Source organism: Capricornis sumatraensis, chromosome 3 (assembly GCF_032405125.1).
Source record: "Capricornis sumatraensis isolate serow.1 chromosome 3, serow.2, whole genome shotgun sequence".
Classification (NCBI taxonomy): Eukaryota; Metazoa; Chordata; class Mammalia; order Artiodactyla; family Bovidae; genus Capricornis; species Capricornis sumatraensis.
Window position 1 is genome coordinate 22389356 of NC_091071.1, and position 16028 is coordinate 22405383.

The 16028-nt window shown below is 41.6% G+C and overlaps 1 protein-coding gene across 2 annotated transcripts; it reads left to right on the forward strand.

The window, feature by feature from the left end:
• Positions 1–1951: 1951 nt before the first annotated feature.
• On the forward strand, positions 1952–15543 carry PDZD9 (PDZ domain containing 9). Of its 2 annotated transcripts, XM_068969568.1 has the most exons (4): positions 1952–1982; positions 3933–4112; positions 11312–11501; positions 15153–15543. In XM_068969568.1, the coding sequence occupies exons 1-4, from the start codon at positions 1952–1954 to the stop codon at positions 15541–15543; spliced, it is 792 nt and encodes a 263-aa protein (XP_068825669.1). The 2 variants fall into 2 exon arrangements, with proteins under 2 accessions (XP_068825669.1, XP_068825670.1); XM_068969569.1 differs by lacking the exon at positions 3933–4112.
• Positions 15544–16028: the final 485 nt, after the last annotated feature.

The following is a 16028-nucleotide window of genomic DNA, read 5'->3' on the forward strand; positions in this document are numbered from 1 at the left end:
TCTGAGTTGCAGGGCATTTACTGGGAAGTACTCTCCATCAGTGGACAGAAGGAAGCAAGGCCTGGCAGAGGGAGAAGTTGGGTTGCCGAGCAGTGATAGGAGGACCTCAGCAGGTCCCTTAGGGGGCTCTGAAGCTGAGATGGCCCTTTACAGTTGTTCAAGTTGGGCTGAGGGAGCCAGGTTTTTTACCCTGCATCGATCGGTCATTGGATGCTAGCTGCCCTGGGTAGATGTGATCTCGGGCAAGAGCTCTCTTCAGCTAGTGGCAGGTTTGGGGTAGAAGAGAAGGAACAGATCCTTCAGTCCTGAAGGGGGATCTGGGCAGCACAGCATAGCATCCACAAAGGTTGGTACCTTTCAGTTCTACCAGTCAGTGTGATCTTGGCATTCACTATAAAGAGTTTTCAGTCTGGGATAGAAGGAGGGTCCAGGAACCCTATGCGCCAGGTCCCTCATAGGACCTTGAAGGCTGACGTACTTGATTCCTGCAAATGCTCACCATTCTCTACTGATAGGAAAATGGAGGGAAAGGATGCATTTTATGATAGAATTAATTTAGTGTCTGGACAGAAGCCTCGCCAGACTGAAGGAGGAATCAGGCAATCTATCACAAGGAGCTACCTGCAGGAGATGTCTTGAGGCTGAGAGTAACAGGGAACAGGATGACATTTCCTTCTGAATCAGCCACCTGAGCACAAAATTTATGCAACAAGAAGTCTGCTCTGGTTAACTGGGTAAAGCCACAGAAGTAGCTGAATAAGCTGGGACCTCCCAGTTTACCATGGAAATCTTTGGACAGTGCTATACCTCACAGGTGCTTGATTACTGTTTGTTGAAAGCATGAACACAAGAGACTTTGCCTTTTGGTTTTATCAGAGTCCGGATGACAGTGCGTGTGTGCGTGTTAAGTTGCTTCAGTCGTGTCTGACTCTGCAACCCTGTGGACTGTAACTTGCCAGGGTTTTCTATCCATGGGATTCTCCAGACAAGGATGCTGGAGTGGGTTCCAAGGGATCTTCCCAACCCAGGGGTCGAACCCTTGTCTCCAGTATCTACCTGCATTGGCAGGAGAGTTCTTTACCATTAGTGCCACCTGGGCAGCCCAGGGATGACAGTAGTACTGTGTTATTACATTGTTTTCTATTTTTTATAGAATTTATTTTTGATAATTTATACTTTCCTAAAATTGTTTACTTCATCTGTTTTTTAAATCTAAGTTCCAGAAGGATAGAGCCTATGTTTGTTTTGTCTACTGTTGTGTCCTTTGCATTAGCAAAAACCGTGGAGCAGGCTTCCAGTAAATATTTATTGTGTGAGTCAATGTGTGTGTGTGTGTGTGGCGGGGGGGTGGGGGGGGGATGGATTATTTCGGAAAAAAAGAAGGAAGAATTAATTCCTCTCCTAATCGTGACTCATTTTTTTCAGGCCACCCTTGGCCTTTTTTCATTCAAAACATTCATGAATAAAGTACAGTTCCAAAGCAGTTGGCGCTGTTGATGTAACAGTGTTTGAAAATACCATTATTGGAAGCTCAGCAGGACATCTGTGCTCATCTATGAACTAGTCATGATATTCTGCAGACCATTCACATCTTTGAGGCCCCCTCTTCTAGGTTTCCTCCACCCTCTCCATTTCAGTAGTTTCCCAAGAATGGGTGATGAACCCACTATGAGCCAGGCACTGGGTTAGTTCCGCAGAAGTTTTGTTTTTCTGCACCAAAATTTTCACGTACTGCATTTTCCAGGGTCTGCTGAAGCATTGGGGTGACCGCACTGCCGCGCAACGTCTGGGATGCGGCGTCGCAGCGCCCCCTGGGGGCCAGCTCGAGCTCTCCTTGCCACCGGCGATCGATCCGCAGTGCGCCGGCTCCTGGTTCGAAACAGTTGGGAGATGGACTGACTCCAGCTTCCGCTCAGGGAGGCCCTCCTGAGAGGCCTGGCCTCCCAGGGCCATGAGGAAGTCCGTCCAGAAAAACGTTAAAGGTAACTGGGTATGTTCTGGAGACCAAGACTCCTTCACTTTTCCTTGTCTGTAAAATGGGGACATCACACTCTTGGCTTCTGAGATAGCGCCTCACCATCCTTGGTTTGCCAAACTCTAATTTGCATACAGGAAGAGGCCCCCCCCCTTTTTTTTTTTTAGTGTACAGCTCTGTGAATTTTGATAATCATATATCCACATTTAATCCCCTACAATCAGGACGTGGCGGTTCCACAACCCCTGAAGTTACCTTGTGATGCCCGTTTACTGACAACCCTCTTTCCACCCCAGCTCCTGACACTTCTGATCTGTTTTCTATAGTTTTGCCCTTTCTATTGAGAATGTCACAAAAATTGACGCATACAGTATGGAGTCTTTTGAAATTGGCTTCTTTCACTTAACCCTGCTGTCTTTTGTGACTGGGCTTCATAGATTATATCAGGAGCATGTTTAATTTGCAAGCTGAGGTTGGAACTCAGACCCTGTCTATGATGCCAGTTCTCTGTTTGCTCAGGAGCCATAAATTTGAGGAGGGGATGACCTGTTCCAAATTGCTCCTATAATCCTGAAAAGTCTCAAAGATGGTGCCTTCTTTATACTAGGATTCTTGCCTGGAGAATTGCTATGGACAGAGGAGCCTGGCGGGCTATAGTCCGCAGGGTCACAAAGAGTCAGACATGATTGAGCGACTAAGCACACACTTAATTTTCCAGTCAGAGAGCATCTGTGGTTGTGGGGAGGGTGAGGTTGGAGACAGGCAAGGATACTTGTTTGAAGTTGAAAGAACTGTGAAAACCCTGGAGATGTGGGGAATCCCACCCCCAACAGTGGGGAGGACTCCTGGACTCACTCCCCCCACCCCCAAACACTACAGTCACATGGATTTGGCAAAGGTTTGGCAAGTAGCAGTTTGTCACTTCTCCTTAAGGAAAAGTGCTGGTGTGAAGAGTGTGCTGAAAACAGGTTTCCCCAGAAGCTTCCTGTGAACTGAAAATGAATCTCAGAAGCTTCCTCTTGGAAAAATAACTTGTTGTTCTAATCACTCCTCAGTCTTTGAAACTTTTCTTGTGAGATTTAGTTCTGTATAAAACATATTTCAATTCCTCACTACCCATTTTCCTGGATTTTCCTCCCCAATGCTTATTTTCTACTGTCTATTTCTACTGTCGTGCTTGGGTGAATGCAGTAACACTTTCTCTCTTCTAGTCTGGACCCCACAATCCATATAGCAGCCTGAGGTGTTTGATTCTTTCTTTGAATGCAGATCTTAGCTTGTCCTGCCAAGATCGCTTCTAAGCTTTTCCAGTGAGGTAAAATGGCTGAGCAGCCTGTCTGCGACGGCTTCGCTCCTCCTGTCTGGCCCCTACTGATCTCCTTTTATGTTCTTTCCTGTCTCAGAATCTTATTTGTTCCCTTCCACCATACTTTGCTTAAAGCTCTCATATTGGGCCTTGCGACCTCAATTCAAATTTTACCTCCTCTGTGAAGCCTTGATCCCTCTTCCCCACAGGAGACTTAACCTGTTGGTCACCCTCAGAGCTCTCTGTATTTTTCCTTCATAGCATGTGTTACAGTTTGTTTGTATGTTTACATAGCTCATTGATATTTGTCTCCTCCACTAGGCTGGGAGATTCATGAGGGCAAGAAACACTTCAGTTTCTAGCACACTGCCTGTATCAATAAATACTTGTTAAGTGAATGGATAATAATAACTAACTTTAATTAAACATTCACAGTGTGCTAGGCACTGTGCAAAAGCCCTTTAACTGTCTCCTTTAATTCTCATAACAACCCTCTGAGTGGGCATTTTTATTATCCTCACTTTACTGATGCGGAAGCTAAGGCAGAGAGAGGTTAAGTAAGTAACTGCCCTAAGATTCTGGTGTTAGAACCCCAGTTATTACTGTCATGCTGATATCTAGCAGGACTAAAACAAATCTCTCCATTTTTAGGAAAACAAGTCAACCTCAAGGTCAAGCCATCTGTACACGACTTGAGCAAAACTCATCAGACCAAGCTCACTGTGGGTAGTCTGGGATTAGGCCTGATCATCATCCAGCATGGGCCCTACCTTCAGATCACCCATCTCATTGCAAAGGGAGCTGCAGCCAGGGATGGAACACTCCAGCCAGGTGACTGTGGTTTTCCCAGGCCTCCTGACCCCTCTTCTTCTGGCTCCCTTTCATCTGCCTTCAGGGAGACTCAGGTTATTAGGTTCCAGTGTAACAGTGATGATGGTGACATTGTTGGAGAGCTTTCAGTGGGCAAGCCAGCTGCTACTACTTGTATAACCCTCACTGTGTTTATTCGTTGAATTCTTTTACTTATTTATTTTTGGCCGTGCTGTTTCTGTTGCTGTGCGGGCTTTTCTGTAGTTGTGAGCAGGGGTTACTCGCTTGTTGCAGGGCTTGAGCTTCTCGCTGGTAGTGGCTTCTCTTGCTGTGAAGCATGGGCTCTAGGGCGCACATGCTGCAGTCGTGGCTCCAGGGCTCTAGAGCACAGGCCCAGTAGCTGTGGCGCACGAACTTAGTTGCTTCACGGCACGTGGAATCTTCGCAGCTCAGGAATTGAATCCAGGACTCCTGCTTTGGTAGGCGGATTCTTTACCACTGAGCCATGAGGGAAGCCCTATTTATTGAATTCTTATAATAACCCTTTAGGTAGGAACTATGATTATCGTCTACCTTTTACAGATGAGGAAACTAAGGCTCAGTGAGACTGAGTTCCTTGTCCAGGTTCACCCCCATCTAGAAGGGATTCATATACAGGAATAGTGTCACTCCAGCGTTTATGGCTCTGTATGGATAAGGCTTTCTTTTGTAGGCAGTATGAATCATCATTAACGTTTAGATGTGTGATCTCACTTCACCTGGCTGACAATCCCCAAGGTAGATTCTACATTAAACTGATATACAGATGAGGAATCAGATATTTAGTAACTTGTACGTTGTCACATCAAGGAGTGGAGATTTGAATGCTGTCTTTGTCAGTACTGCCCTGCTTCTCTTGTCTTTAGATGAATGAATTTTCCATCCAATTCAAGACATTTCCCCAGTGCCTTCTCTGGGCTGTGCTCAGGAGTTAGGGACACACAATGGGATGGTAAGGTGGTGGAAGGAAAAACCATTCAGTGCGAGCTGGCCTGAATTCAGGCCCAGGCTGTACCTCTTTTTGGTCCTTTGACCTTGGACAAAGTCCTTTAACTTTCCTGGCCTTAGTCACCTCATCTCTAAATTGGGATAATACCACCTTTGTCAGAAGTTGCTAGTATTTGATGAGATAATCTTTATGAAAATACTTGGAGAGCCACAGTGCTATGGAAATATTGGCAGTCCTTTCTCTAATGCTGTTCTTAGAAATTCTCCAGACTTGTATCTTGTTTTGTTGTTAACCAAAAAGGATTGTGTATTGGCCAAAGTATGGGCTAATATTTTTGCATCAGGTCACCTGATGCAAAGAGCCGACTCACTGAAAAGGACCCTGATGCTGAGAAAGATTGAGGGCAGGAGAAGGGGATGACAGAGGATGAGATATTAGGATGGCATCATCGACTCAATGGACATGAATTTGAGCAACCTTCAGGAGATGGTGAGGGACAGGGAAGCCTGGCATGCTGCAGTCCATGGGGTTGCAAAGAGTAGGACATGACTTAGTGACTGAACAACAACAATAAAAATGGTTGTGGTGCCACAGCCCTAGTGGATTAAACCACTGGTTTGCAATGCTGGTTACTTATTAGAATCACCTGGAGACCTTTTAGAATAAAAATGGCTTGGCCCAATCTCTCCAGAGTTTTTGATTCAGTTGGTTTGGGGACAGGGCAGTTCATCGTTTAAAACTTCTCAGATTATACTAATTGTAGTTAGGGTTAAATGCAGAAGATTAAAGAATTAAGTGGATCAATGATGCTGTTATGAAAGTTCACCTCACCTTAAAACCCAAAGCATTTTCTCCACGTATTACTTACTATTTGGTGCTAAGGAACAGCCTTCCAGAAAGAAAGTTCTGGACTTTCCATCCAAAAGAACTCTAGGCCAGGTCCCATGGGCCTTTTCTGCTTGTTCTCCGTAGGTTTTTTGGAGTCAGGGGACAGACGCTGGTTAATAAGCAGAGTGCACACTCACTGGAGTGGGATGGGAGTATGCTTTCATGAAACAGAATCTCCTGGTAGGGTCATATTGTGCTCCTGGAGGTCAGAGGCAGTCTTGAATTCATCTTTTAATGAATTCAAGGGACTTACCATTAGAACTGGTACATTTATTATGTCTGTGCTTGATAAATGAAGAGTAAGTGAGCATTGTTCTAGGCATTTTGCAAGGTGTTTCCACGTCTATTATCTAATCTTTGCAACACTCCTAGAAGGTAGATAATGAAATACAGAGGCTCAGAGAGATGAAGTGAATTGTTTAGTACAGAGCTAAGTGAGTGGTCAGAGCTGATTTGAACCCATGTCTGCTTAGAAAGCCCATATCTTTGACTAGAAAAGAGATTGCAATATGGAGTACGTCCCATATCTCTTCATGACAAGTCAGGCACTTCTCTTCAAGGCCTGGGATTCAAAGGCTCTGTAACTCAGTCCCTTTGACAATGATTATGAGATTTGGAGAGGTGATGGTCCTAGAAACCTGATTTTTTTTTAACCCCATTACCTCCCAGCCCTATTATTTCTTACGTGCTTTGAATTTCTCTTCTTTTGTTGTTTCTTAATAGGGCTTCATCTTGATTTCCTAATTTATTTTGGCTAAACTTTAAAATCCTTTTGGCCAGCATAGTTTTAGCAAACTCTGATATCCAGAATCTTAAGAAATTAATACAGCATTTTTCTTTTCTTGGAGAAATTAATATAGATTTGAAGGTAAACAAAGTTATGTACTGGTCACCACCCTTACTAGGCCACATTAATTCAATAAGCATTTCCTGAATGCCTGCTGTGTGCAGACATCAGGCACTGGGGTGTAATGGTGAGCCAGTCATATGTGGTCTCTAACCACACAGAGCTTATGGAATTTACAGCCTAGTTGAGAGAAATGGGAGAAAAATAAAATCTACTTTTTTGGTAGTGGCTTGGCTGCTGAAAAGTTGATTAAATATAGATAACTGGGACAGTTTATACAATGTGGTTCCTACAGCCCATTAAAACAGAAAAAATGTATAATATTAATATTTATAAATACCAAATTGGTGCTTCTTTATGAAATGCAATGTTAATGTCTCTTGCTAGAATAATCACATTCATGCAATAACACCTTTGGCTTATAGTCAGGACGGTCAAGCAATTAAGCTGTTTATTTTCTGCCCTCTCGATAAGTCACCTTTTTAACAACATAATTAAGCAGCATGTCAAGCCATAGCTTTCAGCTATAAACACCCCTTTTAACATTAGGCAAGTAAGCTTATCCCGTGAGGGTTTCTTTTTTTTTTTGACATTTTAATTAACCTCTATAGGGTGAACGGCTGTTTCAGATTACACAATCTGTAGGTAGCTGGGAGAAGCCCTGTTTCATTCTGAAGTTAGCCACAGCTGTCTTTAAAGACCAAAGTAGAAACTTTTCTCCACCCATCTCAGTATTCATTTTCTTTAAAACTGTGGCCTTTTGTTTGATAGAATCTAGCACTATGGAAATTTGTCTTTGGTGTTCCTTGGAGGCTTCCTTTAGGTTCAGCATAATTTCTAATTATAGCAGAGTACGGAGTAGTGCTTCCCAGGTGAGACTCAGTGGTAAAGAATCCACCTGCCGATGCAGGAGACACGGGAGATGCAGGTTTGACACCTGGGTTGGGAAAAACCCCTGGAGGAGGAAATTGCAACCCACTCCAGTATTCTTGCCTGGAAAATTCCCTGGACAGAGAAGCCTGGTGGACCACAGTCCATGGAGTCGCAAAGAGTTGGGGAGTAGTAATAGAGAAAGTACTTCATCTTGACTCTTTTCTACTCTGAGGTTAGACCTCAGTTGTCTTAGAATGAGGTGATTGAGGGATCCCTAGCTTCCCATGTACAGTGGGGTAAACATTCTTTGGGACTTATTAGGGTCACTTTATCTGATGTTAGCTCTGAAGTCTCCATGACCATTTGGCAGGATGATAGTACTTGTATGATCTGATAACTAAGATTTTATTTACCCAATGTGAATCTGACCTTAAAGATCAATTTCCCTGTATTCCTTCTTCTCTTGCTAGATGCCCTATAGCAGTCAGGGGTCTTAACTGCAAGCAATAAAGAAGTTCTATTGTTGTTGTTGTTGAGTCTCTTAAAAAAGTCATGTCCAGTTCTTTGCAACCCCATGGACTGTAGCACGCCAGGCTTCCTTATCATTTACCATCTCCCAGAGTTTGCTCAAACTCATATCCTTTGAGTCAGTGATGCTGTCCAACCATCTCATCCTCTGTTGTCTCCTTCTCCTGCCTTCAATCTTTCCCAGCATCAGGGTCTTTTCAAATCAGTTGGCTCTTTGCATCAGGTGGCCAAAGTATTGCCCTTCCAGCATTAGTCCTTCAAATGAATATTGAGGGTTGATATCCTTTAGGATTGACTGGTTTGATTTCTTTGCTGTCCAAGGGACCCTCAAGAGTCTTCTCCAATACCACATTTCGAAAGTGTCAGTTCTTCAGCACTCAGCCTTCTTCATGGTCCCACTCTCACATGCATACATGACTACTGGAAAAACTATAGCTTTGATTATACAGATCTTTGTTGGCAAACTGATGTCTCTGATTTTTATTACTCTGTCTAGCTCTGTCCTAGCTTTTCTTCCCAGGAACAAACGTCTAATTTCATGGCTGCAGTCACTGTCTGCAGTAAATTTGGCGTCCAAGAAAATAAAGTCTGTCACTATTTCCATTGTTTCCCCATCTATTTGCCATGAAATGATGGAACTGGAAGCCATGATCTTAGTTTTTTGACTGTTGAGTTTTAAGCCAGCTTTTTCACTTTCCTCTTTCACTTTCATCAAGATGCTCTTAGTTCCTCTTCACTTTCTGCCATAAAGATGATATCATCTGCATATCTGAGGCTATTCATATTTCTCCCAGCAATCTTGATTCCAGCTTGTGATTCATCCAGCCCAATATTTCACATGATATACTCTGCATAGAAGTTCAATAAGCAGGGTGACAATATACAGCCTTCTCGTACTCCTTAACCAATTTAGAACCAGTCTGTTGTTCCATGTCCAGTTCTAACTGTTGCTTCTTGACATGCATATAGGTTTTGCAGGTAAGGTGGTCTGATGTTCCCATCTCTTTAAGATTTTTTCAGTTTGTTGTGAACACACAGTTAGTCAAAGGCTTGGTGTAGTCAGTGAAGCAGATGTTTTTCTGGAATTATCTGGCTTTTCTATGATCCAGAGGATGTTGCCAATTTGATCTCTGGTTCCTCTGCCTTTTCTAAATCCAGCTTGAACATCTGAAAGTTCTCAGTTCACATACTGTTGAAGCCTAGCTTGGAGAATTTTGAGCATTACTTTGCTAGCATGTGAGATGAGTGCAACTGGGCGGTAGTTTGAGCATTCTTTGGCATTTCTTTTCTTTGGGAGTGGAATGAAAACTGACCTTTTCCAGTCCTGTGGCCACTGCTGAGTTTTCCAAATTTGCTGGCATATTGAGTGCAGCACTTTCACAGCATCATCTTTTAGGATTTGAAATAGCTCAGCTGGAATTCTATCATCTCCACTAGCTTTGTTCATAGTAATGCTTCCTAAGGGGCCCACTTGACTTTGCACTCCAGGATGTCTGGCTCTAGCTGAGTGATCACACCATTGTGGGTTATCTAGGTCATTAAGATCTTTTTTGTATAGTTCTGTGTATTTTTGCCACCTCTTCTGAATCTCTTCTGCTTCTGTTAGGTCCAGACCATTTCTGTCCTTTATTGTGCCTGTCTTTGCATGGAATGTTCCCTTAGTATCTCTAATTTTCTTGAAGAGATCTCTCGTCTTTCCTATTCTGTTGTTTTCCTCTCTTTCTTCGCATTGTTCACTTAAGGCTTTGTTATCTCTCCCTGCTGTTCTTTGGAACTCTGCATTCAGATAGTTATCTCTTTCCTTTTCTCCTTTTCCTTTTGCTTTGCTTCTTTTCTCAGCTATTTATAAGGCCTCCTCAGACAACCATTTTGCCATTTTGCATTTCTTTTTCTTGGGGATGGTTTTGGTTGCTGCCTCCTGTAACGAACTTCCATTCATAGTTCTTCAAGCACTCTATCAGATCTAATCCCTTGAATCTATTTGTCACTTCCACTGTATAATCATAAGGGATTTGATTTAGGTCATACCTGAATGGCCTAATGGTTTTTCCTGCTTTCTTCAAGCTCTCACTTGAAGTTTAAAGAACTTTCTTCAAGTTCTGTAAAGGCACTGAATTTAGAACATTTAATCTGACAGAATTCCTGGAAAGCCTTGAGAACCAGGTTTGGAAAATGATGAGAGAACAAAAGGCCATGGAAACTGGATGCTCCTGTCGCTTCTCTGTATCTCCTGCTCCAGGTTTAGTGACCCAGGGGGATTGACCAATAGCTGGCCCTATTCTACATGTTCATGCCTTAGCTGCTGGGTACAAATGAATAATTGGGTCTATTTAACATCCAGTTGGGAGGTCCAGGGACTTGGCTGTCAAGATGTGGTTCTGTTTCCATCTGTTGGGGGCTCAGAAGCTGCATGGCTGGCTATCATATTCCCCTCCCTGTTCAACTGTGTCCTACGATAGGGGACCTAGGCGTCAAATCCTTTTGAACTTCCATACTCTCTGTATACACATCTTCAACTTAATTAAAGCATGCTAAATGTCCAGTGTTATATGTAGAATTACTTGCTCAATGAATACTGCATAAGGAAAGAATATTAAACTGTAAGGCTTGATGTTTACTATGGTCTGCTTACTGTGGAGGGCATTGGCAATGGCCAGGCAGGTATAATAAAAATAGGTCATTTGTTCACTTAGTGTAAGTGATTTTTTTCTTTAATAGTAGTAGCCATTTATTTTACTTGAAACAAGCATATTTTTAGAATCTTCAAGGATGGTTCAGATTCTTAATCATTTTTAGCCTCTGTCACACCAAGGACTTTAGAAATGTTCTAAAAACATGTTATAATATCTACCATTACACTGACTATTAAGAAATATCTTGCATGTATTCATTATTCACTGAGAGGATCATTTTTTTTTTCATTAAATAAAGTTTGAAGCCTGGTTTTGGTTGAAAATGAACCAACAATATGAACCTATAAAATGAAATACCTCACCAAATAAAAAAAAGGGAGAGACATTGCACAATGAAGACAGAAATGGCATGATCTTTTTTAAACCATCATCTTAATTTTATTGAATTTTTTCCCTTTTTCAGGTGATGTTTTGATTAGTGTTGGCTATGCAAATGTGTTAGGTTATACTCTTCGAGAATTTTTAAAGCTTCTGCAACATATCACCATAGGAACAATACTACAAATAAAAGTTTACCGAGATTTTATAGACATACCCCAAGAATGGCAAGAAATATATGATTTAATCCCTGAGACCAAATTCCCAATCACACGGTAAGTAGTTAAGTTTAGGAAATCTTTGTTATACTACAGAATTCCCCAGGGTCTGTGAAGCACAGAGTCTTAGTTAAATGTGAGAATTATCAATTGGACCATGTAGGAGGAATTAATGACACTGTCACAGTTCAGTGAGTTTCTAAATCCTTTTGAAAAGTACAATCTGTAGGACCTAATATGAGGCAAGATGATAAAGGCAAGAGCGAGCCTTGGACATGGAGTTTAAAAAGGACCAAACTACCTAGTGGCAACTCTGCCTGCAAACCTAGATATGACTCCCCCTTTTCCAAAGTTAGCCTTGAAACATGTGCTATGACTCCCTTTCCTCATTTGTCTCCAGCATATTCAATTCTCTCTCTGGATCCTTCTCAATAACCGTTAAGCCTGTTTAAAAGTCTTCCATCTTAGCAAAGCCCACTTTAATTCCACTCCCCTCTCCTTTCCTTACCAGCCACTGTCCTGTCCCTTGACTCCAAAGCTGTTGAAAGAGTTACATTAGACATTACCCACCTCGGTGCAGACCTTGGCTGACAGCCCTTTACCCCAAGGTCACCTGCAACCTTCATACTGCTGATTTCAGTGGACTCCTCTCAGTCTCTAATTTTGCTTGGCTTCTGAGCAGCAGCAGGCACTCTACAGCCTCCCACCTCAACTCTTGTTGAAATATAAATTTTCCCAGACTTCTGGAATACCATACTCCCTTATCTCCTTTTGTCACTTCCTTGTGATTGCCTTTTACCAAGCCTTGTCTTTGGCTTTCTTCTCTCAATCTTCTAAGCAAACTCCTTGGTTTCTATTAGTATTCATACATTAATAATTTCCAAATTGTATTATCTCCAAACGTGTATAGACACCCACTTGATATCTGTATCATAAACCCCTTAAACTCATTATGCCTAAAACTAAAAGCCAGTTTGCCATTGTCTTAGTGGGAGAGCATCTGCTTAGTCAAACAAGTCAGAAATTTAAGGCCTGGCTTGATTTCTCTATCTCCTTTTTCTTTAAGTGGCACATTTAGTATTCTGATCCAAGAGTTATTAATTCTGACCAGATCCCTGAGCACTAGCTGTACAGCTGTGTACCTTTGCTTATTGGGATGTGCTCAAAGAAATATGGCTAGGGGCTCTTTACTAAGATTAAAAAATGGCCCATATTACTTCAGAGTCCAACTTGTGGCTACAAGATATGGTTCACAGATACGCTTTGCTTATCTCTCTCACTGTTTTAGACAGTGTTGAGCAAGGAGGATACATAGGAGGGCTTTTTCCAGGGGCCAGTAATACTCTATTTCTTGACCTGGGTGGTAGCTACCAAGGTGTTTAGAATTTTTTTTTTTTCATTCAACTTATTTGCATTTTTGTTTCAAAAAATTTTTAATGAAAAAAAAAAAATGGAATTGCTAAATTTACAAATCTCTGGTTTCTCCTGAAAAACAAAAGCTGGGCTTGCATCCCCACATGGTAACAGTGGACTAGAGCTGGATAGCAGTTGTTCCCTTCAGATCAGATACAGAATGGGAAAAATTTTCTCCCAATAACTAAACCAATCCTGCTTTGATTAAAAATCATTAATGATAATACTGAACTTAATACTATGTGATGGACACCGCTTTACAAGCGTTGTACCATTTAATCCTCATGACAGTTGTATTTATCCTCGTTTTACAGATAAGAAAACTGAAGCCAACAGAGGAGCATGTAAACTTGCCAGAGGCCACAGGGCTAAGTAGTATACGTCTGTTTTCAGAGCAGCAACATCCAATAAGTATTCTCTATGCTAGTGGAAATGATCTGTATCTGTGCCATCCCGTGTGGTAACATTAGCCACAGGTGGCTACTAAGAACCTGAAATGTGAAGATTTGTAACTGAGGAATTTTAAATTTATTCAAGCTTAATCAGTTTAAATTTAGCAGCCACACATAGCTGGGGGACCCTGTATTGGAGAGTTCAGCTCCCGAAACAGAGCTCTTCACCATTTGCTTATGGAACAACTACATTCGAAGTAGAGTTTGAGATTCAGAATATTAAAAACCTAGGGATGGCAGGTTGACCATTCAAAAGCAAACACAGAATACCACAACTTAAGTTATGAGGCTAAAATCCACAAACTCAGGAACAATACCAATCATGTTCTGAATCCCTTAATTAAGCAAAGGGCTTATAGCTAAGGCATGTTAGCATCTTATGTGGAAAAGGGTAAGGAAGGGGCAGAAGGGGAAAGAAAAGGTTTATTTTGCAAAGTTGTAAGGCTTCTTTCAGGAGCAGATAGCATCGAGTGCACAATTCGCCATGTGATGCTCTGGGCAGGCCTAGTGATATTAAAAACTGTTTCCAGTGAACCCTGACCTCTGCTGGCTTGTGGCATTTCTATCTAATGCGACTTTAATAAGAACCTGGCTCTGCCACCAGTCTTTATGGTGATCTAACAGAGCGACAAAGAAGGTCCTTGAGTCTGAAGGCAAACTGTTCTAGTCCTAAGATCTTCTGAATCTCCTTGCACAGCACTACATCAAGGATGAAAGAAAATCATACAGTTTAAGACTAGTGGCTTTCAGAAAAAAATGACTCAATATCAAATGCTATTACCAGAAGAGAGAAACTTTAGGGAAGATCTGTTCAGATCCTTAGGAGCAAGCAACAAACACACACACACCACAAGCAGGCCTCCAAGGATGTTAGGGAAAACACTAGTAAGTCTGATAGGTTGGAGGGACTGGGGTAGGGAAGAAATCCATTTCCTATTAGCAGGACAGAAGGTCACGGAGGTTCATAATTGCAAAGATCTAGTTTTGGATCTGCTGGGTAATAGCACCAGCATGAGGGGTAGCATGTGACAGCATTTGTTCAGGAAAATAATAGCAGGCGCAGGTGCTACAAGGCATTAGAAAAGTTCAAGAGCCCTGTTGTTGGCAAACTAAAAACAAAAAATCTTCACAAGTTTCTGGATGGCAACAGCAAGGTGGAATAGTGCATGATGAGACATCTGGGCGGAAGGGTGTTCTACAGATCCACATTTGTAAACCCAATTGAGAAGCAAATGATACTCAGGGGCAAAAATAAAAGGATTCAGAAGAATAACCAATGATAAGCATATTTAAGATCTTTGAGGCCCATTATTTCTGGACACCTCCTTGGAAATCAGTAATATTCTATTATTGCTGATCCCACGAGACCCATGAAAACTGAGTTCCGTGGATGAGATGGCCACACTGACCTGTTATTCTGTGTGAGGTGAAATCAACCCACCCTTTAAGGCCTGCTAATATTCTGGTCAGTAGTCTCGCTTAAGTCTGTGCAAAAAAAGTAATGTGAAATAATTTAGGGCAGAATTTGATTTCCATTTAGGAATGTAAACAAATTTAAAGGTAATTTAAACAAATTTAAAGAGGATCTTAGTTCCCCTACCAGGGACCAAACCTGAGCCCTTGGCAGTGAAAGTATGGAGTTCTAAGCACTGGACTGCCAGGGAATTCCATAAAGGTAATTTTTAAAAGAGAAGATTTTCAATAACACAGACAGGTAATACTAAAGCTATATTGTATTTTTTCTTTTATGAACCAAAGCAAGTTATAAGACACCTTGTTAGGTGATAATAATGAATGTGTAGACATTAAGAATCCATTTCATTCACTAGTCTTTCCATTTCAGCACAACAAAGAAAACTGAGGAGGCAAAAGATAGATCTGTCACAAGCAGTGATGATGATGAAGCTTTCGATACAAGACTTAAGTACTATAAATATCCACGGTCCACTGGACATTACCCTGTAAGGAGACCAATGTCTATCTCCAGAGAATGGCATGGATATAAAAAGAAGAACCATGTAATGCGTGTAGGAAAAGACATTAACTGTGATGTAATGATTCACAGAGATCACAAGAAAGAAGTGAGGGCCCCTTCTCCATACTGGACCATGGTGAAGCAAGACAATGAAATCTCCTCCTCCTCATCAGCCTCCTCCACCTCAGATGCATTTTGGCTGGAAGACTGTACCCCTGTTGAAAAGGGCAGTGGTGAACCAGTATCACGAGTTGGTTAGGCAACAGTTTTCAAATCTGTGACCACAGAAGCATTTACCTTGAAAACACTCATTTTTGTGTGCACTGCCTTACTTTTGAGTGTTAGGTTGATAATTACTTGAAAGAGACAGAATAGAAACAGAAAAGGGAGAAGATGAGGGGGAAAAAAATACACCAAAATTGTGCCACAGTGAAGATAAACATAAAAAACGAAGCAGTGCAAATACAGGCTACAGCTAACAGGTAATATATATTTTGCACAAATAACTTTTGGAAAAAAGGCAAAAGGGGGTAAAACCCAGATCATTTAACTGTTCTTACCCAAGAATACAGACTTTTAACTGCTTTTATCTTTAAAAGCCAATAATAATCTGGAGATAGTTACTCTGATAGCCACTTAAGCCTTAATTTTAATAGTTTCTCATGCTTCTGTACTTTATAATTATATTCCTATTCTCCTTAAAAGTATCTAAAGCAAAAACTCAACATAAAACAAATACCTCTT

Bases quoted from the DNA above. Each gene is read 5' to 3' on its own strand.
- PDZD9 (XM_068969568.1), top strand. From the start codon at position 1,952: ATGAGGAAGTCCGTCCAGAAAAACGTTAAAG. The intron at 4,113-11,311 runs GTGACTGTGGTT...TCCCTTTTTCAG, and splicing joins GGATGGAACACTCCAGCCAG to GTGATGTTTTGATTAGTGTT. The intron at 11,502-15,152 runs GTAAGTAGTTAA...TTTCCATTTCAG, and splicing joins ACCAAATTCCCAATCACACG to CACAACAAAGAAAACTGAGG.